Here is a 27,719-nt window from a genome sequence, read left to right on the forward strand (position 1 = left end):
TTACACAAAAACTTGACTAACTGGGTCTGGATAGGTAGGGAAAAGATTCTTGTTCCCCATCTAAGGTAAAATTGACCCCCTGCCCCTTAGCTTTTTCTCAGCAGGATAACTAAATTCTGGATCCATCACTCTCCTGCTTCAATCCTTCTGCAGCCCTTTATAAAAGGGGGCAGTGGGGAGCCTTCCCGTTCTGCCCCCGTGGCTCCACTGCCCAGTTGCTCCAGCTACCCAGCGGTTTCCTCATCTCAGGGGAAGCAGGAGACTGCCCATGGTGCCTAAGTGGCCTGCAAGTTCTAGGCCAGCTAGTGCCCCCTGGCCTGAGATGGAGGGACCCCACCTATCCATGCGTTCAGCCATGGTAGACAGGGATATTCTCACCTGGTGACATCCGGGTGGGTGCCTCGGGCTCCAGGCTCCATCCACGGGGCTGGCAGTGGCTCGGCGTGCGGGGCGCGCAGCGTTCAGCCCTGGCCTTGTTCCCGAAATGTCTTTCCAATCAGGGCGTCAGTCTGCCTCCCTCAGCTCTTCGCAGGAAGCCGACTCCCAAAGTGTGCAGGGGGTGTGGGCTGGAGGGTGAAGCCCCGCCCCCAGGGGTCCCTGATCTTTGCCCCCCGCCCCAGGTTCCTGGCCTGCGGGGAGAGGAGCCGGCGGGCCTGCGGTGCTGCCTTTTGTGTGTTCCGCTGTGGGGGGGGGTGCTGGGGACCCCCAGTCCCGCCCCAGCTGTCTGCCTGCCGAGGCCCGGGCCCCTCCTCTCGGCGGCCTCAGCCCCCTGGCTCGCTCCGCTCCGGGTGCCTGCTAGTTTGCTCCCCTCCGCGCCAGGAGGAGGGGCGAGGGCCGGCGGCTCCCTCCCGGTGCGCGGCGCCCCGAGCCCAGCGGGGGACCGGGGACCCACCACCGCTGGTCATGTGGGCCGGACTGTTCCTCTGGGCCGCCTGCACTGCGCTCCTGCTGCCCGGAGCCCCGGCCCGAGGCTACACCGCGAGAAAGTCATCCGGACACTTCCTGGCAGAGAGGTGAGAGCCCCGGGTTCCCCGGCCCCGCAGGGGGCACACCCCTCGTGGAGTGGGAGGCGCGCCCCGGAGCCCCCGGAGCCGGAGGGTCGGGGGCAGGTCGGGGCATCCTCCGGGGCGCTGTCCACGGGGTCAAGACAAAGACACAGTAACTTGTGCCTCTGGGTGGGTGGCAGCTTTGCGTCCCAGTCTGCGACTGTCGTGGCTAGGACCTAAGGGACACGGAGATCCAGACGCTGGGGGAGCCCGAGTGCACCGGGAGACGCAGACCCCTGCACGGGGACCCCGGGACGTGCCATCTGGTCTCGGCTGATTGGCTTCCGTTCCCGGAACGTGCCAGTGACTGCCCTGCGCCCCCCGCCCCCCGCCCTGGGGTAGTGGATTCTCTGTGTGCGCGGGGAGGGGGCGCGGAATGCACCCCTTTGCTGCCCTTTCGGACCCTGGCCGCCCTCCCCACGTGTTTCCTTCCCCCGGGCGCCCCGGGGTGGGGGTGGGGGGGGCGGGCTGTGTGCGTGACTCTGTGCTCATCTCCCAGAGAGGGAACACGGTCCTGGCTCTGGGCCAGGTCCTCAGGGAGCGCATGGCGGGGGCAGCCCCTCCGGGCTCCCACCACCTCTGCGAGCTCCCTGCCACCAGTTCCTGCTCAGAATCAGCTCTGTGGGGCCCTAGCCACCTGCCGCCTGTTTTCCCTGTCACCACCAGCCCTGGCTCCCTGGCTGTTGGGGACCACTCTGGTGGGCGCGCAGATCTCACTCACCTGAAGATGCCACTCCACCAGTAATTTTTCCCCCAGGTACCCTGCCATCTGCTGCTTTGGTGGCACCGCTGGTCCTTCTTGGAGCCTTCTGGGGCTCAGCTGTTGAGCTGTTTAAAAAGCTGAGCCCTCCTACTAGCGTGCTTCCCTCAGAAAGAAAGGGGCTCCTTGGGCCCTGGGTTTTACTGCCCCAGTCTGCCACCCACTCCCCTTTCTAGTGTACATGGCATTTGACATAGATTATTGTCCTTCAAGAAGAGGGTAAATCTGGATGGCATGTTCCCACCACTGGTGCAGGCCAGGTGTTCTCTATAACATGCCCAACTGGCAGAAGGACACTCTCACCTGCTAGTTTTCTTGTGCTGGGCTTTCCAGTTCAAAACCCCCAGGATTCATGGCCGTCTGTCCAGCCCTTGAAGGAAATGGATCTACGCACCATCTCTGTCCTCTCTGGGCTTGTATTTATGACTGTGCCATTTCCCCCTTCCTCCTCAGCTTACCTACTGCCTTGACCCTTCCCCATGGCATTGTCACACTGTGTTCTTGTCACCTGGTTCCTGTCTGTCCAGCATCCCTTGGAGGTGAGGACAGTGGCATATTGCTGGCTTTAGTCGAAGCATCCAGCACAGTCTTCTGCTTTGTCTGGCTTTCTGTCCTTTCTCCTGAGCTCCTGTCCCATCCAGCCCCAAAGAGTGTTCCTGGCTAGTCATACTCTCAGGTGCCCCTCGCTCTGTGTCTTCTGCTGGTCCCCCTTCTCAGCCTTTTTCCCCAAGAGCCATTTATTACAATGAACAAATAAGTCATAGTGTTCAAGAAGTTGCAAGGGAGACAAGGAACAAATTGTCAAATTAATAAATCATTAATGTGAAGCATAAAGCAAGGTATGAGTGGGGCAAGAAAGTCTCTGTGGGGAGATTCTCACTAGAGAAGCCTCAGCGGGGGCTGGGAAGGTGGCTTAGTGGTAGAGTGCTCACCTAGCATACATGAAGCCCTCGTTTGATTCCTCATTACCACATAAACAGAAAAAGCTGGAAGTGGGACTGTGTGGCTCAAGTGGTAGAGCGCTAGCCTTGAGAAAAAAGAAGCTCAGGGACAGTGCCCAGGCCTGAGTTCAAGCCCCACGACTGAAAAAAAAAAAAAAAAGAAGCCTCAGTGAAGAGAGCCTGCTAGAATTTGAACTCAGAGCCTCATGCTCTCATTTAGCTTTCTTGTTCAAGTCTAACTCTACCACGTGAGCTGTACCTCCACTTCTGGCTTTTTGCTAGTTGATTGGAGACAAGAGTCAGATTTATCTGACCAGGCTGGCATTGAACTGTAATCCTCAGATCTCAGCTTCCTGAGTAGCTAGGATTATAGCTGTGAACCACAAACTTCTGGCAAGAACCTTATTTGTTTGTTTTAGAGACAGGGTTTCACTATGTAGCTTAGGCTGTCCTTGAACTCATCATCTTTCTATCTTAGTGTCGTGAGGGTTAGGATTACAGATGTTTACTACTATACCCTACCAGGAAGAACCTTCTCAATACAAGGTATAGCAAATGAAAGGTCCTGAAGTAGCCCTCCTCTCCTCCCTCCATCCACTGTTGTCTTCCCTTAGCACTGAGCCTCTGTCCTGGCTGCCCTTTGTTCTGTGATCACAGGACAGATCTATAGGAGGCTGGTATTTGTTCTCCCACTCTTTTGTCTTTGTCCCACCTCCAGGACAGAACTGTCTGGGTCATTTTTCTTTGGAACCTTCTAGTTCTTCCCAGGACGCTTTGGAAAAATGTACTAACTCACAGCCAGACGGGGGGCTTTCCTGTTGCTGGATCCTCTCCTGATACAGTATGGAGAACATTCTTCTCTCTTGCAGACGCCGACTAGGCCCCCACGTCTGCCTTTCAGGCTTTGGGAGTGGCTGCTGCCCTGGCTGGGCCCCTTCCATTGGCAGTGGGCACTGCACCCTGCGTAAGTTCCCATCCCTGCACCTGGGGCTGGGAAGGAGGTGGAGAACTAACTGGTCCCAGGCCCTCACTTGCAGTTCTCCTTTCAGCTCTCTGTTCCTTTGGCTGTGGGAGTGGCATCTGCATTGCTCCCAATGTCTGTTCCTGCCAGGGTGGAGAGCATGGGGCCACCTGCCCAGGTAACGTATGGGCCATGGCTAATGGGAACAATTGAAATAGTATTGAGAATCTGTGCCAGGCACTGGACAGTCAAGAAGTGTTCTAGCTAGGCATGTTAGGTTGGCATTTTCATACCCATTTTTTTAGGGGGGGTAGGAGTGGCTTCGAACTCAGGGCCATGAGCTCTCATTTGACTTTTTCACTGATGGCTGGCACTCTAGCACTTGAGCCATGCCTCCAGTCCACCATTTTGCTGGCTAATTGGAGATGGCACCTCAAAGACTTTTCTGCCTGATCTGGCTTTGAACATTGATCCTGAGATCTTAGCCTCCTGATTAGCTAAGATTATAGGCCACCAACACCAGATTACTCATGTCCATTTTATAGAAGAGAAGATGTGACATGGAAGTTACGATCTTGTCCTTGGTTACCTAACCAGTAAGTGGAAGAGCTGGGTTGCAAGTCAGGCCTGTTTGCTTCTAGAATCATCCCTCAACAGATTCTGGAGAAACCCTTGGTGCAGCAACATGGCCTGGGCCAGGGGTAGGCCGAGGCTACCTGGTACACTGTGGTGTTGACTTTGTGTTCACCTGTGCAATGCCTGTTTTAGAATCGCACGTATCCTGTGGGGAATATGGTTGTGACCTTGCCTGTAACCATGGCGGCTGTCAGGAGGTGGCCCGAGTGTGCCCTGTGGGCTTCTCAATGACAGAGACAGCTGTTGGCATCAGGTGTGCAGGTGAGAGGCTGGGAGAATAGGGGAGGGCAGAATGGGGATTCCTTCTCTTCTGGGAGCTGGGAACCAGGCTGTACTAGGACAAGCTGGGACAGCAACACACCCCGAAACCCCTACACCCCCACATATACACCTGAAGGGGATGAGTCCAAATGGGCCTAGATGGCTTGGGCACAGTCTTGATAACTTGCCTGAAGGAGAGTAAATAGATAAATAGGAGGAATGGGAGTCAGACAGTGTGGAGCCTCAGGTTCCCGAAGGCTTCAGAGCCATGAGGTGTCTTGTTAACTAACTTTCCTAAGGCACTGCCCAAGTAGCCAACCCCTCTTGAACAGAACTCCTTTGCACCCCACAGCCTGGTCTTTCTTTTCTTTTTTGGTGATCATGGGGCTTGAATTTAGGGCCTAAGAGCTGTCCCTGAGCTTCTTAGCTCAAGGCTAACACTCCGCTTCCGGCTTTTTTGATGATTAATTGGAGATAAACATCTCTGAACTTTCCTACCCAGGCTTGCTTCAAACCATAATCCTTAGATCTCAGTCTCCTGAGCAGCTAGAATTACAGGCATGAGCCACCATCACCTGGCTGGTCTTTCTTAAGCCACCTCTGTAGTCTTATTTCCTGCCTTAACAGGATCCCCAGTTCCTTAACCTGCATCTCCTCCTGATATCTGGCTTAGCTCTACTAGAGCCCAACTGTTGTGGGGACCGTTCTTCCCAAGGGCATGAGTCACACACACACACACACACACACACACGCACACACACACACACACACACACACACACACACACACACACACACACACACACACACACACACTGTGCACCAGCCTCATGTGGCTCTGTGTCTTGCCCTCTGTTGTCAGAAACGTCTGGAGAATCCATGCTCTGTTTGAGTTACTTTTGTATCCTCAGAAACTGCTCTCTGGATCTGCCACCCATAACTAGTGCTCAATGAACAACATCTAAGGAATGACATTATTGATCATTTTGGGGGATGATACTGGGATTAATTTTAAAAAATCTTCATGACAGGTGTTGGTGGCTCACACCTATAATCCTAGCTACTGAGGAGGCTGAGATCTCAGGATTGTGGTTCAAAGCCAGCCTGGGCAGGAAAGTTCATGAGACTCTTATCTCCAATAAATCATCAGAAAACTGGAAGTGGTGCTGTGGCTCAAGTGGTAGAGCCCTCTCCTTGAGCTGAAGAGCTCAGGGACAGTGTTCAGGCCTAGAGTTCAAGCCCTACAACCGACAAAAAACAAACAAAAACTTCATTAAACAGAAGGGTTACAGTCACATAAGTCAGGCAAAGAGTACATTTCTTTCTGGACGATGTCACCCTTCCTCTCGCTCTCTCCGTTTTTTTTTCCTTCCATCTCACCCACAAGTTGTATAGTTCATACTGGGATATGAACTTAGGACCTCACGCTCTCTTCACTCACTTGCTCCAATGACACCACTGGAATCATATTTTCAATCTTTGGCTATTTGCTGGTTCATTTTAGAGATGGAGTTTTACAACTTTTTCTGCCCAGGCTGGATATCTACCATCCTCCAGGCAAGCATGAGCCCCTAGCATCCAACAACTGTTGATAATTTAACCATACCTCCTGTCCTCTGTCTCTGGCTAAAAGCCTTGAGATTACTCTGGCACATTCAGGCACATTCAGCCTCCTCTCCCCACCTGCTCTGTGGGGAGTTAATGTGGGTCCTGTCCACTTCCACCCTCTGCTGACTCTTTTCCTGGCTGAGAACTTTCCTGGTGCCTGCTCTTTCTGGGGTTTGGGTGGTGTTGTCTCCCACTCGGAGTCATCACCACTCTCAGAGGGGGCTTTACATTGGTGTTTTCTTCCCAGATATTGATGAATGTCTAAGCTCCTCCTGTGAGGGTCAGTGTGTGAACACAGAAGGTGGCTTTGTGTGTGAGTGTGGGCCAGGCATGCAGCTGTCTGCCGATCGCCACAGCTGTCAAGGTAAGGAGACAGAGGAAGGACGGCCACATGGGAGGATGCCACATGGAATACACAGCCCTTCTGGCTCCACACCATGTCTTTTCTATGTCACAATGCTGACAGACATACTGTATCATCCCTAGTGTACAGATGGGGAAACTCAGGCTGGCCCAGGGATCTGCCTTTAGTAAGTGGTAGAGTGAGATCTGGGGCCATTGCTGTTAACCAGAAGACTCTAGACTCCCGTTAGAGGGATGGAAAGAGAGGTACATCTGGTGTCTCTTCAGTCCATCATGAAAACTCTACCCTCATGACTTCCTTTAGCCCTAATAATCCCCCAAAGGCCCTACCTCCCTCCAAAATACTATCACACTGGGAGGAATGCTGAACTTTAGTGAGGGCAGAACGGGAGGGAGCACAGGTACTTAGTTATTAGCCTGGTAAGTTTACCCTGTCTTCCTGTTGCATTGGGATGTCTACCTGTCTGCCTTTGCATTGGGATGGAAGTATTCAGTTTGCCCTACTCTCATGTTATGGATATCAGACTAAGTGATTTTATGTGAATATTCTTATTGCATCCTTAAAATTATCCTATGAAATTTTACTGCTTGTCTCTACTTTTTTTGAGAATAATTCAATTAGTCCTATTACAGCTGATCATTTTTCTGCTTGTCTTTCGTGTGTGTGTGTGTGTGTGTGTGCGCGCGTGCGCGCGCGCGCATGCGCGCGCTGGTATTGGGGGTCAAACTCAACATTGGGTGTTGTCTTTTGACTTTTCTCAGGGCTAGTGCTCTACCACTTTGAGCCACTCCAGGTTTTCTGGCATTTAATTAGAGATAAGAGTCTCATGAATTTTCCTTTCCAGGCTGGCTCTGAACCATGATCCTCAGATCTCAGCCTACTGAGTAGCTAGGATTACACATGTGAGCCACCAGTGCCTGGCTAGTGTTCCTCCTCCTCCTCCTCCTCCTCCTCCTCTTCCTCCTCCTCCTCTTCCTCCTCCACCTCCTCCTCCTTCCTCCTCCTCCTCCTCCTCCTCCTTCCTCCTCCTCCTCCTCCTCCTCCTCCTCCTCCTCCTCCTTCTGTCGTGGGTCTTGAACTCTGAACTAGGGTGCTGTCCCTGCACTCTTCAGCTCAAGGCAAGTACTCTATCGCTTTAACCACAGCACCACTTCTGGTTTTCTAGTGGTTTATTGGAGATAAGAGTCTCATGGAGTTTCCTGCCCAGGCTGGCTTTGAACCATGATCTTCAGAACTCAGCCTCTTGAGTAGCTAGTATTACAGGCATGAGCCACCAGCTCCCAGCTGTGCTCTACTTCTTGAACCACAGCTCTGCTTCCTGTTTTATGCTGGTTAATTGGAGATAGTCTCACATTCAGACTTTTCTGCCTAAGGTGGCTTTGAACTGGATTCTTATATCTCAGCCTCTTGAGTAGCTAGGATGATAGGCATGAGCCACTGGTTCACAGTCCCGAGAGAATTCTAAAACGGGGAAGAGTGCCAGCCTTGTCCTTTCCCCTGGCAGACACCGACGAATGCCTAGGAACTCCCTGTCAGCAGAGATGTAAGAACAGCTTCGGCAGCTACAAGTGTTCCTGCCACAGTGGCTTCCACCTCCATGGCAACCGACACTCCTGTGTGGGTAAGGCAGAGACCTTACTCTATATACTTAGGCGGCCAATCAGGATGATGGACAGGTTCCACACTGGAACCCAGGAAGTCCATCATTTGCATGTTCTATCTGCTGAAATCTGAAGGGGCTTGAGCCGTTGCCACCATCCACCCTTTGGTTGTCATGGCCTCGGCATGGGAGACTCCAGGCTGCTCATTCCCTGGCCACTGTGTTGCTTTCATCCTGTTCATTTTTTCTTCTGGTCCTCCCCCAGCTTTCCTCTCTGTTCACCTATTTTCTTGGCTGCCTTAGTTCCCCTGGGTAAATAGAACACTTCATGTCCTGGTTCCTCTGGTGTAGAAGGGGACCCCTGTTTTCTCAGCCCATTAGCAGAAATTTCCAGAAAGGGATTAGTATGCTTGGCTCATGGATAAAAGGTGGGGTCCCAGGAGCTTGAAAAACACCGTGTTCAAGTTGAGTTAGGTATTCGACCTGGAACTCAATATAGTTGCACCGTGGTTTTTTGCGGGGGGAACGTGAGATGTTTGGGGATGCTTTTTAGAAAGCAACACCAGGCTAATAGCAGGTTTAGATGAGATTCAAGCAGGGCTTAGTTGCACCCACCAGCATGTAATCATTGCTGGCTGAGACACCCACTGAATGACAACTGACTGTATAACCTTCCAAGGTGACTGTCACTAGATTCCAGCCCCATTTCCAGCCACATGCGTCACTCCCTGCATCCTGGAGCAGGGACAAACTTCTGAGAACATGGCAAGGAACTCCCACAAACTAAGGGATGGGAGGAAGAAGACCTCCATAGACCCAACAAGGCAGTGAGGCTTTTCCATAGATATCAACGAGTGTCGGAGGCCCCAGGAGAGACGAGTCTGCCACCATTCCTGCCATAACACTGTGGGCAGCTTCCTGTGTACCTGCAGACCTGGCTTCAGGCTTCGAGCAGATCGTGTGTCCTGTGAAGGTGAGTTACAGGCCCCGCCCTCTACACTCAGTTCCTTTCAGGAGGCCCTGGCCCCGCCCTCCAGGCCCTGGCCCCACCCTCTCGATGCTGGCCCCACTCCTTCAGCCCAGCTTTGGCCCTTCAAGGCCAGACTCAGCCCTCTAAGGCCTGGCTGTCTTCCCAAATCCCCTTCATTTTTTTCCCCCCAGTTAATCCAACATCCCACTTTCTTCTCCTTTCCTTCTTTATCCCTTTTTCCTCTTTTTTCACCCTGTGATAGTTGTCACATCTCATAGACGGACTCCATTCCACTGTGAGTCCATCTCAGCGTGGAGAGAGCTACTGACTCAGTCCGTGGCTGGCTGTGGGCAGCACAGCTCTGATGATTGAGCTGGCCTGTCTCTCTCCCCCTCTTTCTCCACCTTGCTTTCTTTCCTATCTGCCTCGATCTTGAACCTCTTCCTCTATCTCCCCTCCTCATCTTTCTGATCTCTGGACAGTTAGTGTCTATCTGTAGGGAAAAAGCTCTTCCTAGTCCCAAGTGTGCTTGCTGAGTGTGTTGGGGTGGGGGGCAGGAGCCTCCTCATAGAATGGGGCTCATCCTTTATGGATGTCTCTTCAGAGCTTCAGGTCCCACTAGGGAAGCCACAGCTGAGTAACACAGGCCTTGAGGACAGATATTCCCAGGATGCACCCCTGGAGGATTAGAGGCCTATGGGGCTCAGAAGAACGTGTACCCCCTTTGTGGTAGGGAGGAGAGGAAAGCAGGTGAACTGGCTGGGTAGTGTCTGAAGCCACTAGACCTCCACATCTCTAGCTGGTTACCCCTCCCTGGATTGGGGCTTTCCCAGCCATCTTCCCATGTAGTCACTAACTGCCCAGACAGTCAGTGAGTTACTGGGGTGGAGCAGAGCCCAGGACCCCCTAGCACCCCTGTCTGCTCTGCTGCCTCCCTCAGGAGACCCTGTGATTCCTTTTCAGCTTCCCCCAAGGCAATATTGGCCCCGTCTGCCATCTTGCAGCCCCGACAGCACCCCAAGATGTCTCTGTTGCTCCCCGAGGCTGGCCGGCCTGCTCTATCACCAGGACATGGAGCTCCTCCAGGGGTCTCAGAGCCCCCTGCAGGAATCAAGACTACCCACCCACCAAACCCAACCCCTGTACCACCCACCACCTCCCCTACCTGGCTGCTGTTCACCCCAGTACCCAGTGCATCCCTGCTAGGGACCCTGGGGCCTCCTTCATTCCTCCAGGGGGAGGCAGTGGGGACCCCTTCCTCACCCAGGGGTCCTGAGAACCCAAGGCCAGAAACAAGCCCAGCTCCTTGCTGGCACCTGGGAACCGCGTATGCGTCCGGGAGTCACTGGCCCCAGCCTGGCTGTTCCCAGTGCTGGTGCGAGGTGGGTGTGAGGGGCCAGGGGCTGCCCTGCTTGTAGCCTCCGGTCTGGTGGTGGCTGCAAATCTTTGTGCTTCCAGGATGGGGAGATGACCTGTGAAAAGCTGAGGTGTGACGCTACCTGTTCCCACCCCATTCCCGCCGGAGACCAAGAGTGCTGTCCCTCCTGCACAGGTGAACCACCTCTCTGCAGCCCGAACTGTCCCACACATTCTGGGAATCTCTTGGCTAACTGAATAAACCTTACACTCCAGCTCCCCTCTCCCCCGGAGATTCTGATTGGTCAAGTGTGGGGCGGGGCCTGGGAATACATTCCCAATCTGCTCCCTGGTGCTGCTGCTCACATGGCCAAACCTAGACAAGCACTGTACTCACTTGAGCCATATCCCCAGCCCATTTTTGCTTGTAGTTTGTTTTCAGATAGAGGTTTTTTTTTAAATTCTTGCCCAGGTCAACTTTAGCCAGCTTCCTGCCATTGCCTCCCTCACTGCTGGGATGTCACACATGTACTACCACACTCAGCTAGTTTTTGAGATAGGGTTGTGCTAGCGTTTGCTGATACTGGCCTCAAACTGCGATCCTCACCATTTCCATACTCTTGTTTTGGTTTCATGAAGTGCTGAGGTAGAATCCAGGGCCTTGTGCATGCTGGGTAAAGACTCTCTATCACTGAGTTCCATCCCCAACTCTGCAAGGCCCTCATAGGGAACCTCCCTCTCATCTTTGTGCTTCCTTCCTGAGCTTCATTCATTCAGTGAGGTGCTCCTAATCCACTCTGCCATCCCCTGTCCCTGCCCCCAATTCCCCTGTGGCTGGAGGAGCCATTTCATCTTCCTCCCACGGGTTGGAGGTAGGGCTTGATTGGTAGAGTGCTAACCTAACATTAGAGAGGTCCCAGGTTCTATCCCAGCACTGCAAAGACAAAACAAGGCACTTCCTACAGACATGTACGTTGTGATTTTTCTTAACGGGAATGGTGATCTTTTATTGTGTTCTCACTGTGTATTGTAGCCTTAGATGGAAAGTACTGAGTATTTGAACTCTTTCCAAGGCCTGGTTTTGAACACAAGGCTGTCTGGCTGCCTGTCCCACGGGATGGGAGTAACGCACCCTTTCAAGACAGTTGTGGCTCTAATGTGACATCAGGGACCCCCCCTGGGGCCCCTGTGGGTGGGCTCCTGAAGTTGTCTCCTGGGCGGTTCCCTAGGACCACCCAGTTCAGGCAGCCAGCATCCGCCACTGTGGGGACACCCAGGGCAGCAAAAGCAGCTCCAGGGACTTTATGCCTGGAAAAGTCAGGCGACCTGGAGTTTCCTCTTCTTTGAAGAGGTTGAGGCCTCTGCCTCTGGTTTGTCTTTCAAAGGCTGCTTTCACAGTGGCGCCATTCGAGCTGAGGGGGCCGTGTTTTCACCTCCCAACGAGAACTGCACCGTCTGTGTCTGTCTGGTAAGCTTCCTAAGAGTCCCCAGAGCCTCATGGGTGTTTTCTTAACCTTTGGGGGTTTGAGAGAAGGAAGAAAGAGACTGGATGTTAAAGGTGAGTAGTCTTGAATAAAAGGAAGGGTTCTCAGGTTGTGGAGCTTAGTCAGAACTTGTTGGATTTCGAAGGGAGGAAAAGCTGTTGGTTGGTGGGCTCAGCAAGGCTTCTGGTCTGCAGAAAAGAGTCAAAGGCAAACAGGGTTCATCTGTTTGGGAAGGGAATGGATGAAACTCCTTTAGAAACTCCCCCTGTTCCCTCCCCACCCCCCTCCCCTGTTTCTCCAGCAAACTATTTGCTAGCACACTAAAGGTATCCACATCTGGGTGGGAGAAGGTCAATTAACACACTTGGTTTATTAAGAATACTGTATAGTCTGGGTGTGGTGGCACACACACCTGTAATCTGAGCTGTTGGGAGGCAGAGATAGGACTGAGGTTTGAGGCCAACTCAGGCAAAAAGTTAGGGAGATCCTATCTTAAAGAACAAGCTTGGTGTGATGGTATATGTCTATAATCCCAGCCACATGGGAGGTGAAGGAAGGAAAAATCATAATCATAGGCCAGTTGAGGCAAAAGTTGAAGACCCTGTGGGACACATATAAATGCCAAAAAAAAAAAGGCTGGTGCAAGTAGAAGAACACTTAAGAAGCAAGCATGAGGCCCTGAGTTCAGCACTTCAGTACTGCTAAAGAACCAACAAGAGTGTTTTGCTTTAGGGAAGTGCACTTTTCCAGAAACCGTAAGCACCTACTGTGTGCCCGAGGCTGCTATGTGGATTTGATTCTGGACACCTGCTGTATGCTAGGCACAGGCTGGTGCCCAAGGCCCAGGCAGTGCCTCAGACTCAGCATTACTATCCCTGTTTTACACTGCAAAGACTGAGGCTGGGAGGTGGCAGGGCTGGGAATGAGCTGAGATCTCACAGTCATCCTCTGACCATTTTATTTTTATGTTTTTAATTTTTATTATCACGTAGCTGTACGAAGGGGTTTCGATTACAGAAGTCAGGTAATGAGTACAGTGCATTTGATCACTGTCACCCTTTCCATTGTTTATCTGACCATTTTAAAAGTTGACTCCTGGTCTGCATGAGGGTAGACACATGGCAAAAGACTGGGCATGTAGGCAGCTGCTGACACCCTTTACCAGAGCTCTTCCTGCATGTCTGGTATATAGCCAGCAAGCCTCGTACCTTGCATCCATCACCAGTGGAGATACTGAGGCTCAGAGATGCAAAGCCTTTTGCCTAAGCTCTTATGAGGGGAGGAGTGGACATTAGAACTCAGGTCTTGCTGATTCCAAAGTTAGAGGTTTTTGGCTTTTTCCCCCCCTAACTTCAAAATTTTAACATAGCTGGGCACTGGTGGCTCATGCCTATAATCCTAGCTACTCAGGAAGCTGAGATCTGAGGATCATGGTTTAAAGCCAGCCACCAATTAATCACCAAAAAATTGGAAGTGGTGGTGTGGCTCAAAGTGGTAGAGTGCTAGCCTTGAGCAAAAAGAACTCAGGTCTAGGCCTGAAGTTTAAGCCTCAAGACTGACAAAAAAATTAAAAAAATAAAAATTAATGTAACATTTACTTGTTTTATATTTTGGGTACTAGAGTTTGAACTCAGGGCCTGGTGCTTACTAGGCAGGACTTTACCACTAGAGTCACACCTCAGCCCTTTTTGGCTTTAGTTATTTTTCAGGTAGAGTCTCTCCCTGGATTGCGATCCTCCTATTTATACTTCCTCCTACAGCTGTATCGCTGGGATGACAGTTGTATACCACCATAGCTAGTTTTTTAATGACTGAGATGAGGGTCTCTTGAACTTTCTGTCCAGGCACTTTTTGTCCAGGCTGGCTTTTGAATTCTGATTCATTCTCCAGATCTCAGCGTCCTCAGTAGCTAGGACTACAGACATGAGGCACCACTTCTGGCATTAAAGTTTACTTGTGTAATTGGTTCATTGACTACCGAATAAGAGCCACTTGGGTCAAGACCTGGATGCTCATGAATGGGTACTGGAGCCTTTTTATCAGAAGTCACCTGGCTTTGCAACATGTCTTTTTGTGTAAGGATGGTGGTCTGATCTTGCCCAGGAAACCGTGTATCTTGGAAAGAAGTGGTGGTCCTCTAGCCTCACCATACTAAATACCAGGGAAGTGTTTCCAGTGACCACGTGGCATTTCAAGTGTTCTATAAAGTCCTTGAGGCAGCTGTGCTTCTGGAAAGGCCTGGTGTAAAATAAGTGATGCGCTGGTGGGCCAGTGTCCTTGCAGGTCAGAAGAACGCTGTCCTACCCTTGTCCCACCACCCTCTTTTGTCTCTGAAGGCTGGAAATGTGTCCTGTATCTCTCCTGAGTGCCCTCCTGGCCCCTGTGACACGCACCTGCAGTCAGATTGCTGTGCTTGTGTCCCTGGTAAGTGACTGACTGTACTGGGGAATTTGGTCCTCTCCTCTCCTCTCCTCCTTCCCCTCCCATCTCCTCCCTTCCCCTCCCCTCCTCTCTCCTCCCCTCCCTTCCTCTCTCCTTTCTTCTCTCCTCCCCTCCCTTCTCCTCCCCTCCCCTCTCCTCCCTTCCCCTTCCCTCTTCTCTCCTCCCCTCCCCTCTCCTCCACTCTCCTCTCCTCTCGTCCCTTCTCCTCTCTTTTCTCTCTCTCCATCTCCCTCTACCCTCCCTCCCTCTACCCTCCCTCCCTCCCTCCCTCCCTTCCTTCCTTCCTTCCTTCCTTCCTTCCTTCCTTCCTTCCTTCCTTCCTTCCTTCCATTTCTGGGGTTTGAACTCAGCTTCAAGCTTACTCAGTTTGCTTTGCTAGGCTGATGCTCTACTACTTGAGCCACATCTCCAGTCCATCTTTTTTTCTGTTTTTTTTTGGAGATGGAATCTAGTGAGCTTTTCTGGGGTGGGGGTGGGGGAAGGGGGCTGGGCTATCCTTGAATCTAGATCCTCCAGATCTCATCCTCCTAAGTAGCTAGAATTACAGATGCAAGCCACTGACACTAGGCTGGGAATTTTGATTGTCATGTGTCCAGGGGTCAGGTGTCTTTTCCCTGATGGGGTAGGGAGAGTGAGTTTGACTTCTGTGATCCAGTGACAGCGAGAGTGCTTGTTCTGTTGAGCACGTATGTGGTTTGAATGCCAGACTGCTTAGAGCCTCTCCTGCCCCTGACCTCAGGATGCTCCTTGAACATGGGCGGGACTGGGTTTGAGTTCACCTGTGCAATTGCTGTCTTTAGATGGAGAAGGAGCTTTCTTTTCTTTTTCTTTTTTTTTTTTTGTCAGTCGTGGGCCTGAATTCTGGGCCTGGGCACTGTCCCTCAGCTCTTCAGCTCAAGGCTAGTGCTCTACCACTTGAGCCACAGTGTCACTTCCGGCTTTTTCTGCTTATGTGGTGCTGAGGAATTGAACCCAGGGCCTCATGCATGCAAGGCAAGCGCTCTACCACTGAGCCACCTTCCCAGCCCAGAAGGAGCTTTCTTAACCCACTGATGACATAAATGCGTGGTTCTCTTTTCTGAGATGTCTTATCACCATGATGGAAATTCCCTGTCAGTCCCATGCCCCTTTTTGCGTGTGGCACCTGCCAGCACTATATTGCCACAGGGAGAGAGAGATCTGTTCATTGCTCCCTTGTATAGATAAGAAAACTGGCCCAGAGAAGTCAGGTCATTGCTTAGAGACAAACAGCAGTTAATAGTAGAGCAGAACTTGATCTGGTTGTGTGGGGGGTGGGGGGGTGGGGGTGGGTAATGTGTGTTCTGGTTCTGAAGCTTGACTCAAGGCCTGGGTACTGTCCCTGAGCTTTTGTGCTCAAGACTAGCACTCTACCACTTGAGCCATAGCTCCACTTTCTGCTCTTCTGGTAGTTAATTGGAGACAAGGTGTCATGGACTTTCCTGCCTAGGCTAACTTTGAATTGCAATCCTCAGATCTCAGCTTCCTGAGTAGCGAGGATTACAGGCGCGAGTCCCTGGTGCCGGCTCATCCTAAGTTTTAAGCAGTAACTTGTTTTGTGCCTGGGGTTTGGAGGGGAGGAGAGCTCTGGGTGTGTGGGAGCCACTCCCCTCACCCCCTATACCCACTTGTCACCGTGGCCTCTTGGTGCCTCAGCCCCAAATCCCTGAGCCCCCTTCTCCCTTTCTCCTCTGCAGTGAGATGCTATTTCCACGGCCGATGGTACTCAGATGGGGCTGTCTTCAGCCGGGGTGGTGATGAGTGTACCACATGTATCTGCCAGGTAGGGGGAGCTGAGGTCCTGGTGCTTGTGCTGGGGAGGGGGTGGGCAACACAGGAATTTACCCAGGATTCCTTGTCTGATAGAAGACAGCCTGTCACACAGCAAAAGGGAGATTGAGGTAGACTCACTGCCAAACCACTGCAGCTGCCTTGAAGTTTTGCTATTGATAGAGTGCCTGCTGGAGGCACAGCTCAGCACAGGACGGCCTCAGCCTCAGGCCCATCCCATGAGCAGCTCCACAGTAGGAATGGGGTCACGAGGCTGGCTGGGCTGCCTCAGGCATTTCTATGCACATGGGGGTAAAGGACCCCTCCCCACTGTTAACTCTGGAAGATGGCTGCAGTCAGCCAGGGGCAAGTTCTTAGGGGAGGGCTCCTGCTGGAGTTGACAGCCCTTGGCTCTGGATTTGGGGATGCTGCCACAAAAGGGGGTGATGTGGTCCAATTGATGCCTGGGAAGGACCAGAGTGAGGGAGGGTGCTGGTGGCTCATTCCTGTAATACTAGCCAATAAGGAGACTGAGATAGAGGGATCGCAGTTCAGAGCCAGCCACGGCAGACAAATCTGTGAAATTCTTATCTCTAGTTAACCAGCAAAAGGCTGGAAGTAGAGATGTGGCTCAAGTGGTAGAGCAGCACCTGCCTTGAACCAAAAAGTCAAGCAAGAGTATGAGGCCTTGAGTTCAAGCTCCAGCACAGGTATGTGTACATGTGTGTACATGTATGTGTGTGTGTGTGTGTGCACACACAGACACAGATACAGACACAGACACAGACTGGAGGACAGGAGGCAAGAGCTGATGGATATGTTCAGATGAGGAAGAGCAAGAGATGGAGGCCCAGGCAGGAGTGGGTATTCCTAGTGTTCTCACAACCCCTTCCCAGCCCAAGAAGGACTGCTCCTTCTCTTCTCCTTCCTCTTTTCCCTGGAGATTTTTTTTCTTCACACTTGTTTTTTTGTTTTTGTCAGTGGTGGGGCTTGAATGCAGGGCCTGGGCATTGTCACTGAGCTTTTGAGCTCATGGGTAGCACTCTGCCCACTTTAAGCTACAGCTCTACTTCCAGTTCTTAAGGAGTTAGTTGGAGATAGAGAGTCTCAAGGGGCTTTCCTGCCCTGGCTGGCTTTGAACCACAATTCTCAGATCTCAGCCTCCTTGAGTGGCTAGGATCATAGGCCTGAGCCACCAGCACCTGACTTTTCTCACACTCTTGCTTAGCTTGTTTACTCAAAGCTCTACCACTTGAGCCATACCTCTACTTCTAGCTTTTTGCTAGTTAACTGGAGATAAGAGTCTTTTGGGTTTGTTTGCCTAGGATGGCTTCAAACTGCGATCCTCAGATCGCACAGCCTCCTCAGTAGCTAGGATTATAAGCGTGAGCAACAGCCTCCAGACTCCCCTGGAGAGTTCTTTGTCACTGTTGACTTGAGGCAGAGGGGAGGAGGGTGGCAGCCCTCCAGCCTCCTCTTCAGACCCTTCCGGCCCTCACTGAACTCACCCTTGGCTCTTTTGCAGAACGGGGAGGTAGAATGCTCCTTCACACCATGTCCAGAGCTGAACTGCCCCCGGGAGGAGTGGTGGCTGGGCCCTGGACAGTGCTGCTTCTCCTGCCAGAAGCCCACACCTGCTACAGGTGAGGCCTTGCCAGGAGGCACCAGAGCCGGGCTCCGGGGGGAGGCTGGGCAATGTTAGTGAGCATGCATCTATGTAAGTGCGCATGCTCATTTGTGTTAGCATGTGCTTGCGTGGTGGTATGTGTGTGTGTCTGTGTGTCTCCAGTGTCTGAGCACAAGGTGTCGTGGGGTGGCATTGTGCTGTATATCTGACAGACAATTCTGCTGCTGCCTTTTTTTGTGTGTGTGTGCTGGTATTGGGGCTCCAACTCAGGGCCTGGGTACTCTCCCAGAGCTTTTTTGCTCAAGACTGGTCCTCTACCACATGAGCCACAGCTCTACTTCTACTCATTGGAGGTAAGAGTCTCACAGACTTTCCTGTGCTGGCTGGCTTTGAACTGTGATCCTCAGATCTCAAACTCTTGAGTAGCTTAGGATTACAGGTGTGAGTCACCAGTGCCCAGCTTCACTGCTTTATTTATTTAGTGCTGGGATTTGAACCCAAGGCCTCAAGCATGCTAGGCCAGCACTGTACCCTGGGGGTCACACTCTCAGTCCTCTGACCACTGTCTTGTCCTCACTGTCCCCTGGCCAGGCTGCTCTCTGGATGACAATGGGGTTGAGTTTCCGATTGGACAGATCTGGTCGCCTGGTGATCCCTGTGAGTTATGCATCTGCCAGGTGAATGACAGCCTGCTCGCCTTCAGCTGCTTTCCCCGGCTGCCCCACCTGCTTGCCCCAGGGGACCCCTGCCTCTGGAGGCCTGGCCATCTCTGGCCTGGGCTAGTCTCTTTCTCAGACAGGGTTAGGGCTCATGGTCTCCTGTCCTTGCTAGTTGGTGGAGGACAGCAGAGCCTGGTGATCTGCATTGGGAGCCACACATGTTTAGGCTTGTACAGGGGGTGGCTGCCATAAAGGGGGATGTGGGGCGAAGTAGAGGAGCTGGAGGTTTAGTTCTCAGAATGAGGCTCTTGCACCCACAGTGGGGAGCATTTTGGGGAGCCCTTGTTAGTCATTCATACTGTCTTTCAGGCCCGGCCCATATCTTGGGGTTCAGAGCCTGAATTTTTCTTTTCATTTTTGTGTTGGCACTGGGCTTGAACTCATGGCCTGGATACTGTCCCTTAGCTTTTTCTGCTCAATGCTGGCATTTGAGCTTCAGTTCCACTTTTGGCTTTTTGCTAGTTAATTGGTGATAAGAGTCTCACAGACTTTCCTGTCCAGGCTGGCTTTGAACTGTGATCCTCAGATTTTAGACTCTTAAGGAGCTGGAACTATAGGCATGAGGCACTGGCATCTGTTTTTTGCTTTTGTTTTTTCTTCAGAGCTTGCATTTTAACCTTCAGGCCATGTCGTACACTTGAGGATGTGAGAAGCAACGCCCTCAGGCGCCTCTCATGGCCTTTCCTTATACCTTGGGTCCCACAAAGCCAAGCATGGGTCATTGGAAGTTGAGGTGGGAGAAGAAGCCATTTTCTCCTGTTTCTCCCCTTTGGGGCTGATTTCAGGCTCTCATTTTACAAGAATAAAAGAGCCATAAACATCCTGAGTCTGAAAAGAAAAAAAAAAAAAAAGAAGAAACCTTGTATGGCATTTTGGTCTTCTGAAATAGGCATTTCCGGCAGAATAGTTTTCTATAAAAATAGGATTTTATTGTTCTCTATAGGTTTGGGGTGAGCTAGGGTTCCAGGGAAATGAGAGAAGAATGTGGAGGGGGCGATGGCGCAGCCTTGGCGGCTGCAGCAAAAGAACAGGAAGCTGGGGAGACCAGAATCCCTGCTCTATCTCCCTCCCCCAAGATACAAATCCACGGGGGAGGCCTTTCCCAAGCAGCTGGTCCTGGTGGTGTGAGACCCGCCACCCCTCCGGCTCCATCAAGGCATCCTAAAGGATAAGCCACGGCCCATGTGCAGCATCAAGTGCCCTTTCTTTCCCGAGGGGAGGCAGGCACTGGTGTCCCAGGTGGGGTCTTGGTGAATTTGTTTTCTTCCTTCAGGCAGATGGCTCCGTGAGCTGCAAGAGGACAGACTGTGTGGACTCCTGTCCTCACCCCATCCGGATCCCGGGACAGTGCTGCCCAGACTGCTCAGCAGGTAACAGGCCCCACCAAGGGCCCTCCTCTAAGAACTGATGCTGGCTGATGGCAGTCACTGTCCAGAGACAAGTGACGGGTGCCGTGATTAAGTGTAGCTCAGAATACAATGTCAAATAAAATTTCCTACTGTTTCACCTGCTCTTTATTTTTTGGCACGACTGGGGTTTGAACTCAGGGCGTCTAGCCTTGTTAGGCAGGCCCTATGCCACTTGAGCCATGCCTCCAGCTATTCTAGTTTTGAGTACTTTTCCAGTTGGGTCTCAGTTTTTGCTGTCACTGGCCTATACTATTAGCCTCCTTTTGACACTTTTGGCAAAGCTGAGATGATAGGTATGTGCCACCATACCCAGCTTCTTTTTTTTTTTTGATGTTTTTTTAATTGGTCGTGGAGCTTGAACTCTGGGCCTAGGTGCTGTCCCTGAGCTCTTCAGCTCAAGGCTAGCATCTACCACTTGAGCCACAGTGCCACTTCCATTTTTTTTTTTTTCTGGTGGTTAATTGGAGATAGGAGTCTTATGGACTTTCTTGCCTGGGCTCACTTTGAACCACGATCCTCAGATCTCAGCCTCCTAAGTAGCTAGAATTACAGGTGTGAGCCACTGGTACTGGCTTTTTTTTTTTTAATTGATTGAAAACATGGGCCTTGAATCTTCCAAATCTCAGCCCTGAGGACCTAGGTTTTATAGGCATGAACCACCGTGCCCGACTAATCTGCTTTTATACTTAACCATGGATGATTTATCATAGCAAAGTGGCCTTGTTCAGATCCAGCCTCTGGGGATATCAGGAATGTGAAGGATGTGGGGGAATATTCTGGAAGGTAGAATATAAGGTTGGCTGAGAGGAGAAGGGCAGCTCTCATGTGTCTGCAGCACCCCCTGTGTCTCCCAGTCCCTCTGCCTGACTCCCCCACATCCCTCTCCCCATCTTTGGGGCAAGGCCACTGGTGATCAAAACTCTGTGGAGCCCAATGTGAAAGTACATACCTGTAATCCCACCTACTTGAGAAATGGAAATTGGGAGGACTACAGTTAAGAGTCTAGGCTGGGGGAAAAAAGTTAGCAAGACCCTCATCTCAAGCTGGGCACGGTGCACATCTGTGATCCCAGCTACATGGACAGCATAAGTAGGGGGGATCAAGGCTGGCCTGGGTAAACATGCAAGACCCTATCTAAAAATATGTAAAAACAAAAGAAGGCTAGGAGTGTGGCTTAAGTGATAGGCCACCTACCTAGCAAGTGTGAAGCCAAGTTTAAACCCCTGTATTGAAAGAAAAAAAAAAAAAGTCACTGGGATCCCCTGGCTGATTCCAGTATAGAAACAGCAATCACAGTTCCAGGTAACTTCTTGGGGGAAGGGCATGGCCTGAGCAGATAAGCTCTGACCTTTGCTCTGGTCATCAGCCTGAGGGCCACTGGCAGCTGCTTACTACATGTTCTGTCTGGCAGGCTGCACCTACACAGGCAGAATCTTCTACAACAATGAAACCTTCCTGTCCGTGCTGGATCCATGTTTAAGCTGCATCTGCCTGGTAGGTACTGCTCCTATCTCACCTCAGCCCTTGAAGCGCCCCAACTCCTATGTGAACTCCCCCTCTCCCCCTGCCAGAGGACAAAGCTAGAGCCCCAGAGAAGCCTGGCTGCTGCATCCTGGGGAAAGTCAACTCCCTCCAACCTGCCCAGGGTTAATCTTTTCCAGAGCCAGTGAGCCATTTTATTTTAAATCCTGGCTGACAGATGCCATCTGTTTGTGGGTGATCAGGGGACTGACCTCTAGCATGAAATGTGCCCTCTAGGACTCTTGCTAAGGATGGAGGGTAAGAGCGCAAACCCATGGCTCTAGGTTGGGCCTTTATTTTTATTTTAGCACACTCAGACTTGGGGGGGGGGGTGTCATGCCTGTAATTCTAGCTACTCAGGAGGCTGAGATCTCAGGATCAAAGTTCAAAGCCAGCTGGATAGGAAAGTCCATGAGATTCTTATCTCCAAATAACCACCAAAAAGCCAGAAGTGGAGGTATGGCTCAACTGGTAGAGTGCTAGCCTTGAACCAAAAGCCAAAGGACAGCATGTAGGTTCTGAGTTCAAGCCCCAGTACTGACACATAGAGAAAAACCACCCAAAATGCCTGTACTTGAGATGTTGCTCTGTGCCAGCCCCTGTTTTAAGTCCCTTAGAGAATCCATTGGAAAATTCTTTCTAAGTTAGAGAACCAGGGTGCAGAGACAAATTAATCACAGTACCTGGAACTGAGCCCTGGCATTTCAGGTTCACTGCAGGATTTGCACATGTACCCTTTAACCATCCTGTCTCAGTGTGAGAAATCCTGTTAGGTGTGATTGAGTATTTGGAAAAATGAAATTGGAAAGTCCCACTGCTTGTCATGCTGAAACTTATTGTCAGATGGGACTGCTCTGCTGGCGGTGGTGGCACATCTCTGGTTGTCAGTCTGCCTTCACTGTGTACATGCACACAAAAGGACACGGTCTACAGAAAGATTAAGAAACCATGAACATGGCTGTGGCCTCTGAGTGCTACTGTGAGTTCACAGCCCTGTAACTCAGGGAGCTTTGTTTCAGGCTGCTGCTGCTGTTGTGCATGCTCACATGTGTGCTAGTCCTGGGGCTTGAACTCAGGACCTGGGCACTGTCCCTTAACATTTTTGCTCCAGGCTGGCACTCTACCACTTGAGCCACAGTTCTACTTCCAGCTTCTTGGTGGTTAATTGGAGATATGAGTCTCATGTACTTTCCTACCTGGGCTGGCTTTGAACTGCAGTCTTCAGTTCTCAGCCTCCTGAGTAGCTAGGATTACAAGCATGAGCCACTGAGGCCCAAATCAGGCTCCTTTTTGGGTGTGCCGGTCTTGGGGCTTGAAGTCAGGGCCTGGGGACTATCCTTGAGTTTTTTGCTCAAGGCTAGCACTGTACCACTTTGAGTCACATTTCCACTTTCACCTTTTTGGTGGTTAATTGGGAGATAAGAGTATCATGGACTTTCCTACCTGGGCTGGCTTCAACCCTCAGAGCTCAGCCTCCTGAGTAGTTAGGATTACAGGTATAAGCCACCAGTGCCCAGTACAGGCTCTTTCTTCCTGCCTAGTTTCTGTTTGTATTTTCATTGTGCCTGGAATGGAACCCAGGTCCTCTCCTGTGCTCAGCAAGTACTGGACCACTGAACCACAGCCCAGTCCTCTCGGGGTTTTGAGGCTTAACCTTCCTAGACAGTTTATATGCTTACTCAACAGGTACTTGTTGACAGATGAACTCGTGGTTAAAGCCAGGCCTTGTGAGGTATCTTCTAAGAAGGAAGGAGTCTAACTGATTCTGTGTCACCATGGCCACCCCCAAGTCCCTGCTCCCCTCCCCTGTACCACCCTGCGTCCTATTCTACCTGGGCCATCTCCCATGATGTGACATTGCCAGCTCAGAATAGGCCTTGGTACCAACACCCCAGGGTTGCACTGGCAGCGTTCAGCAAAGGGCTTTGTCCATTTTGTGTCCTGCAGCTGGGTTCAGTGGCCTGCTCACCTGTGGACTGCCCCATTGCCTGCACCTACCCTTTCCATCCTGATGGCGAGTGCTGCCCCGTGTGCCATGGTGAGTGGGCCCTGCCACCCTGAACCTGAGGCTCCCGGGCAAGCCCAGCTCTTATGGCCTGTCTCCTCTGCCTCTGCAGACTGCAACTATGAGGGGAGGAAAGTGATGAATGGCCAGCTGTTCACCTTGGATGATGAGCCCTGTACTCAGTGCACGTGTCAGGTGAGCAGGCCCGAGGCCCTGGGGGACTGTTGCTTGCTACACACAGCACCCTCTGAGGTGACCTAAGTTCACCTTTTGTATGTCAGTGTGTGTGTGTGTGTGTGTGTGTGTGTGTGTGTGTGTGTGTGTGTGTGTGTGTGTGTGTGTGTGTGTGTGTGTGTGTGTGTGTGTGTGTGTGTGTGCCAGTACTGAGGCTTGAACTCAGGGCCTTACATTCTTGCTTGGCTTTTTGACTCAAAGCTGTTGCTCTACCACTTGAGCCACAGTCTTCCTTCTGGCTTTTGGGTGGTTAATTGGAGATAAGAGTATCATGAACTTTCCTGCCTGGACTGTCTTTGAAGCACGATCCTCAGATCTCAGCCTTTCTGTGCTCAAGGCTAGTGCTCTACCACCTGAGCCACAACACCACTTCCAGCCTTTCCTGTTTATGTGTTACTAAGGCTTCATGCATGCTAGGCAAGCACTCTACCACTGAGCAACCTTCCCAGCCCTCTGTTCATCTTTAATGAATTGCCACAGCACCTTTGCATCTGGACATTTCTCCTGTCTCTGTGGAGGTCCAGATGAAGTGAACCCAACCATGGTTGGCATTGCCCTTTCCCTGGCAACTTCCTATGGGTTGGGCTGCTGCTTTGGGGTGGGTGGGATGCTCTGCCTTCCTCACAAGTGTCTGATTTCCCCAGCTGGGAGAGGTGAGCTGTGAGAAGGTCCCCTGCCACCCTGCCTGCATGGACCCTACCCTGCCCCCGGAGGACTGCTGCTCCTCCTGCCCAGGTAAGCGGCCCTGTGTCCTGGCATTTCATCATCTCTGTTTTCTCCTTTGCTCCTCTCAGAGACACAGGACTTGGGGAGAAATCTGGGCTCAGAGAGGGAGAATGGCTCATTCAAGACCACACATTCATAGTTGGCAGTTAATGACCCTTGTCCTTTATGTTGCCAAACTGGCCTTGATCTCCTAGATTCTGGTTGTTCTCCTGCCTGAAATTCCAGCAGCTACTTGGGGAGGCAGAGATGGGAAGGTCACAATGGGAGGATCACGGCTGGAGGCATGGCCTAGGAAGAAAAAGAAGTTAGACAAAGCCCACCTCATAGTACAAGCTGAGTGGGCTGGTGCCTGCCTGTAATCCCAGAAAGGTCTCAGTCTAGAGGCCAACCCCTGGCCAGAAGTGTGAGTGAGACCTGAGTTCAAATCCTAGTACTGGGCGGGAGGGAAGAAAGTGAACATACTGTTTACATATTCACAGAGTTGTGTAGCCATCTTCTGGATGATCTTAAAAACACAATCGCTTCCATTTTTACAAGTGTGCTTCATGGGATACAGCATGCTTTTCCTCAGCCTGTCTTTTTTGTCTTTTTTTGCTTTGCCTCTTCCTGCCCTTGTTTTTCTCCCATGTATTGAGTTCTTATGTTCTCCTGCTAAGCTCTAGGCTAAGACTTTTATTTTATTTATATTTTTTGTGGTGCTGGGGGTGGAACTCAGGGTTTTACACTTGTTAGAAAAACTCTCCACTACAGGCTTACACCCCAAGTCCAAAAAAAAAGTTTTAAAAAATAGAATTTATTTATTTACTTGCTTAAGGTGGCAAGACCTGACATTGGATAGAATTTTTTTTTTTTGGGGTCCAGTCGTGGGGCCTGAACTCTGGGCCTGGGCGCTGTCCCTCAGCTCTTCAGCTCAAGGTTAGTGCTCTACCACTTGAGCCACAGCACCACTTCCAGCCTCAGGCATGCAAGGCAAGCGCTCTATCACTGAGCCACCATTCCAGCCCCTGGATAGAATTTTTTTTTTAAGTAAGTTTAGATTCATAGCAAAATTGAGTCTGAAGTAGAGTTGCCATGTACATTAGACCCGTGGTAGCCATGGGCTGATGGTTCTACAAACTGCCATTGAGGGACCACTGCAAATGCTCAGGTGCCTAGCACTCAGCACTGTACCTCCCCGCTCCTCCTCCCCCCCCCCCCCCCGGCCCTAATGTGGTCATCATACTTCTGCTTAAGACTTAATGCCAGGGGCTAGAAGGGGGCTCAATGGTAGAGTGCTTACCTTGCATGCATGAGACCCTGGGTTTGATTCCTCAGCACCACATAAGCAGAAAAAGCCAGAAGTGACACTGGCTCAAGTGCTAGTCTTGAGCTGAAGAGCTGAGGGACAGCACCCAGGCCCAGAACTCAGGCCCCACGACCAACAACAGCAATGAGAGAGAAAGAGAGAGAGAGAGAGAGAGAGAGAGAGAGAGAGAGAGAGAGAGAGAGAGAGAGAGAGAGAGAGACTTAATGCCTTTCCATTTGCTTAAAAGTTGTACTTTAATCATTACCTTGCATTGGACCCCAGTGATCATGCCTGGAATCCTAGTTACTCAGAAGGCTGAGACTTGAGGATCGAGGTAAGAAATAACACCCAGATAGGCAAATCAGTAAGACTTTTTTTTGGGGGGGGGGTCCGGTTGTGGGGCCTGAACTCTGGGCCTGGGCACTGTCCCTCAGTTCTTCAGCTCAAGGCTAGCGCTCTACCACTTGAGCCACAGCGCCACTTCCGGCTTTTTTCTTTTTGCATATGTGGAGCTGAGGAATCGAGCCCAGGGCCTCAGGCATGCAAGGCAAGCACTCTATCACTGAGCCACCTTCCCAGCCCCTATCAGTGAGACTCTTATCTCCAAATAACCAATGAAAAACTAGAACTGAAGACATGGTTCAAGTGGTAGAGCACCAGAATAAGCAAGTCAGGAATGTGAGGCCTTGAGTTCAAGCCCCATCCTTTTGGAAAAGAAAGAAACCCCAAATTTTTACCTTTCTTTCATGCACCATTAACATGCAAAACCCATAGTTTGATGTGGGAGTTCAGGCCTCTTCCCTTCAGTTGTCAGTCAGTGATACTGTGATACTCCTTTTGCTGATGAGAATATGGAAGGAATTCTGTACCTTGGAGAAATCACACTGTGAATGCCTCTCTCTATTCATAGTTCTTTCTTGGTTATCTGTCTCTGGTGGCAGGAGCTGAGTGTGAGGTCTGTCCTAAAGCCTGTCAGCCACCTGTGAGAACCCTTGTGCCTCTGTTTCCCACCTCCCTCTAGATGCCCTGTTTCCTCCAGAAGAAAGGCAGGAGCTCTCCCCTCAGGGAGACCTGGGGCACAGCAAAGCTGTTCAGAGCCTTCATGGAGACACTGAGGTCCTTGTCAACTGTAGTTCCTGCCCGGGCCCCCCACCAACATCACCTTCAAGGCCAGCACTCCACTTCCTCCAGCTGCTCTTGAGAACAAATCTGTCCAATGCACAGACGTTACCCACGGGGCCTCCTGAAGCCCAGGTCTCAGCTTCTTCCCCTCCGGGGCCAAGGGCCACTTTTCCAGGGGAGTCTGGGGCCTCCCGGCCCCCTTGGTCCACCTCAGGGTCTTCTGTCCCTGCAAGACCTTCCACTCTACCTCCAACCTCTCTAGGGACTCTTGGGCCACCTGTCACTCCAGAGAGCTCCTTCTCTGCCTCTGGGTCCCAGACGGTATCCAGGTGGCCTCTGCGTGCCAACCTCTTGACTGAAACTTTGGGACAATCCATGATAGACCATGGCTCCTCAGAAACCCCCACGATCTCCCTCAGGCCTTCCAGACTCTCTGTGGCCCTTGTGGCCACCACCCATCTTGGTCCCCAGCAGCCTACCACCGGGATCTCAAGAGAAGATGAAGAATCTACCATCTGAAACAGCTCCTGGTACCTGGGCATGGGGAAAGAAAACACTTGGGTGGGTGGTGTGCAGGGCTGGATGGGGTGGGGGGCTTCTGATAGGAATGAAGCCCCTGGGCTCGATATGGCCTTGTTCCTGGGAAGCTTTTGGAATGGGCTGAGAACTGAGGGACTACCAGGGTCCTCCCTGAACCTCAGGCTGGCTCATCCTTCGAGAAGTTTGGGGCTGCTGAGCCTCGGCCTCTCCTGGAGGAGACCCACTAGGGGCTGGTATCCCACTAAATTGTTCCACCAGTCATCATGAATCCTTCCCTGAAGTGTCCTGATTAAAGGTTGGCTCAGTTTTCCTTCA

The 27,719-nt window shown here is 51.5% G+C and overlaps 1 protein-coding gene across 3 annotated transcripts; it reads left to right on the forward strand.

Moving 5' to 3' along the window:
- The first annotated feature begins 827 nt into the window (after positions 1 to 827).
- On the forward strand, positions 828 to 27,719 carry Vwce (von Willebrand factor C and EGF domains). 3 transcript variants are annotated; one of them, XM_070031790.1, is made up of 21 exons: positions 828 to 1,013; positions 3,617 to 3,711; positions 3,797 to 3,886; positions 4,477 to 4,605; positions 6,460 to 6,576; positions 8,081 to 8,197; positions 9,021 to 9,149; positions 10,110 to 10,528; positions 10,605 to 10,698; positions 11,888 to 11,970; positions 14,323 to 14,410; positions 16,144 to 16,229; positions 17,742 to 17,859; positions 18,435 to 18,520; positions 19,836 to 19,932; positions 21,383 to 21,465; positions 23,440 to 23,530; positions 23,610 to 23,692; positions 24,376 to 24,466; positions 26,764 to 26,996; positions 27,284 to 27,719. In XM_070031790.1, exons 1-21 carry the CDS (start codon positions 904 to 906, stop codon positions 27,365 to 27,367), a joined length of 2,523 nt encoding a protein of 840 aa, XP_069887891.1. In that variant the 5' UTR covers positions 828 to 903; the 3' UTR covers positions 27,368 to 27,719. The 3 variants fall into 3 exon arrangements, with proteins under 3 accessions (XP_069887891.1, XP_069887889.1, XP_069887890.1); XM_070031788.1 differs by having other exon boundaries at positions 26,764 to 27,719; XM_070031789.1 differs by having other exon boundaries at positions 18,435 to 18,500; positions 19,840 to 19,932; positions 26,764 to 27,719.

This window comes from Dipodomys merriami, unplaced genomic scaffold (assembly GCF_024711535.1).
Source record: "Dipodomys merriami isolate MVZ:Mamm:240054 unplaced genomic scaffold, mDipMer1.0.p SCAF_21, whole genome shotgun sequence".
Taxonomy (NCBI): domain Eukaryota; kingdom Metazoa; phylum Chordata; class Mammalia; order Rodentia; family Heteromyidae; genus Dipodomys; species Dipodomys merriami.

What these genes read in the sequence shown, in the direction of transcription:
- Vwce (XM_070031788.1), top strand. Translation starts at nt 904, where the DNA reads ATGTGGGCCGGACTGTTCCTCTGGGCCGCCTGCACTGCGCTCCTGCTG. An exon ending in TGTTGGCATCAGGTGTGCAG is followed by an intron (nt 4,606 to 6,459) that starts GTGAGAGGCTGG and finishes TTTTCTTCCCAG; the next exon opens with ATATTGATGAATGTCTAAGC. An exon ending in GTGCTGTCCCTCCTGCACAG is followed by an intron (nt 10,699 to 11,887) that starts GTGAACCACCTC and finishes TGTCTTTCAAAG; the next exon opens with GCTGCTTTCACAGTGGCGCC.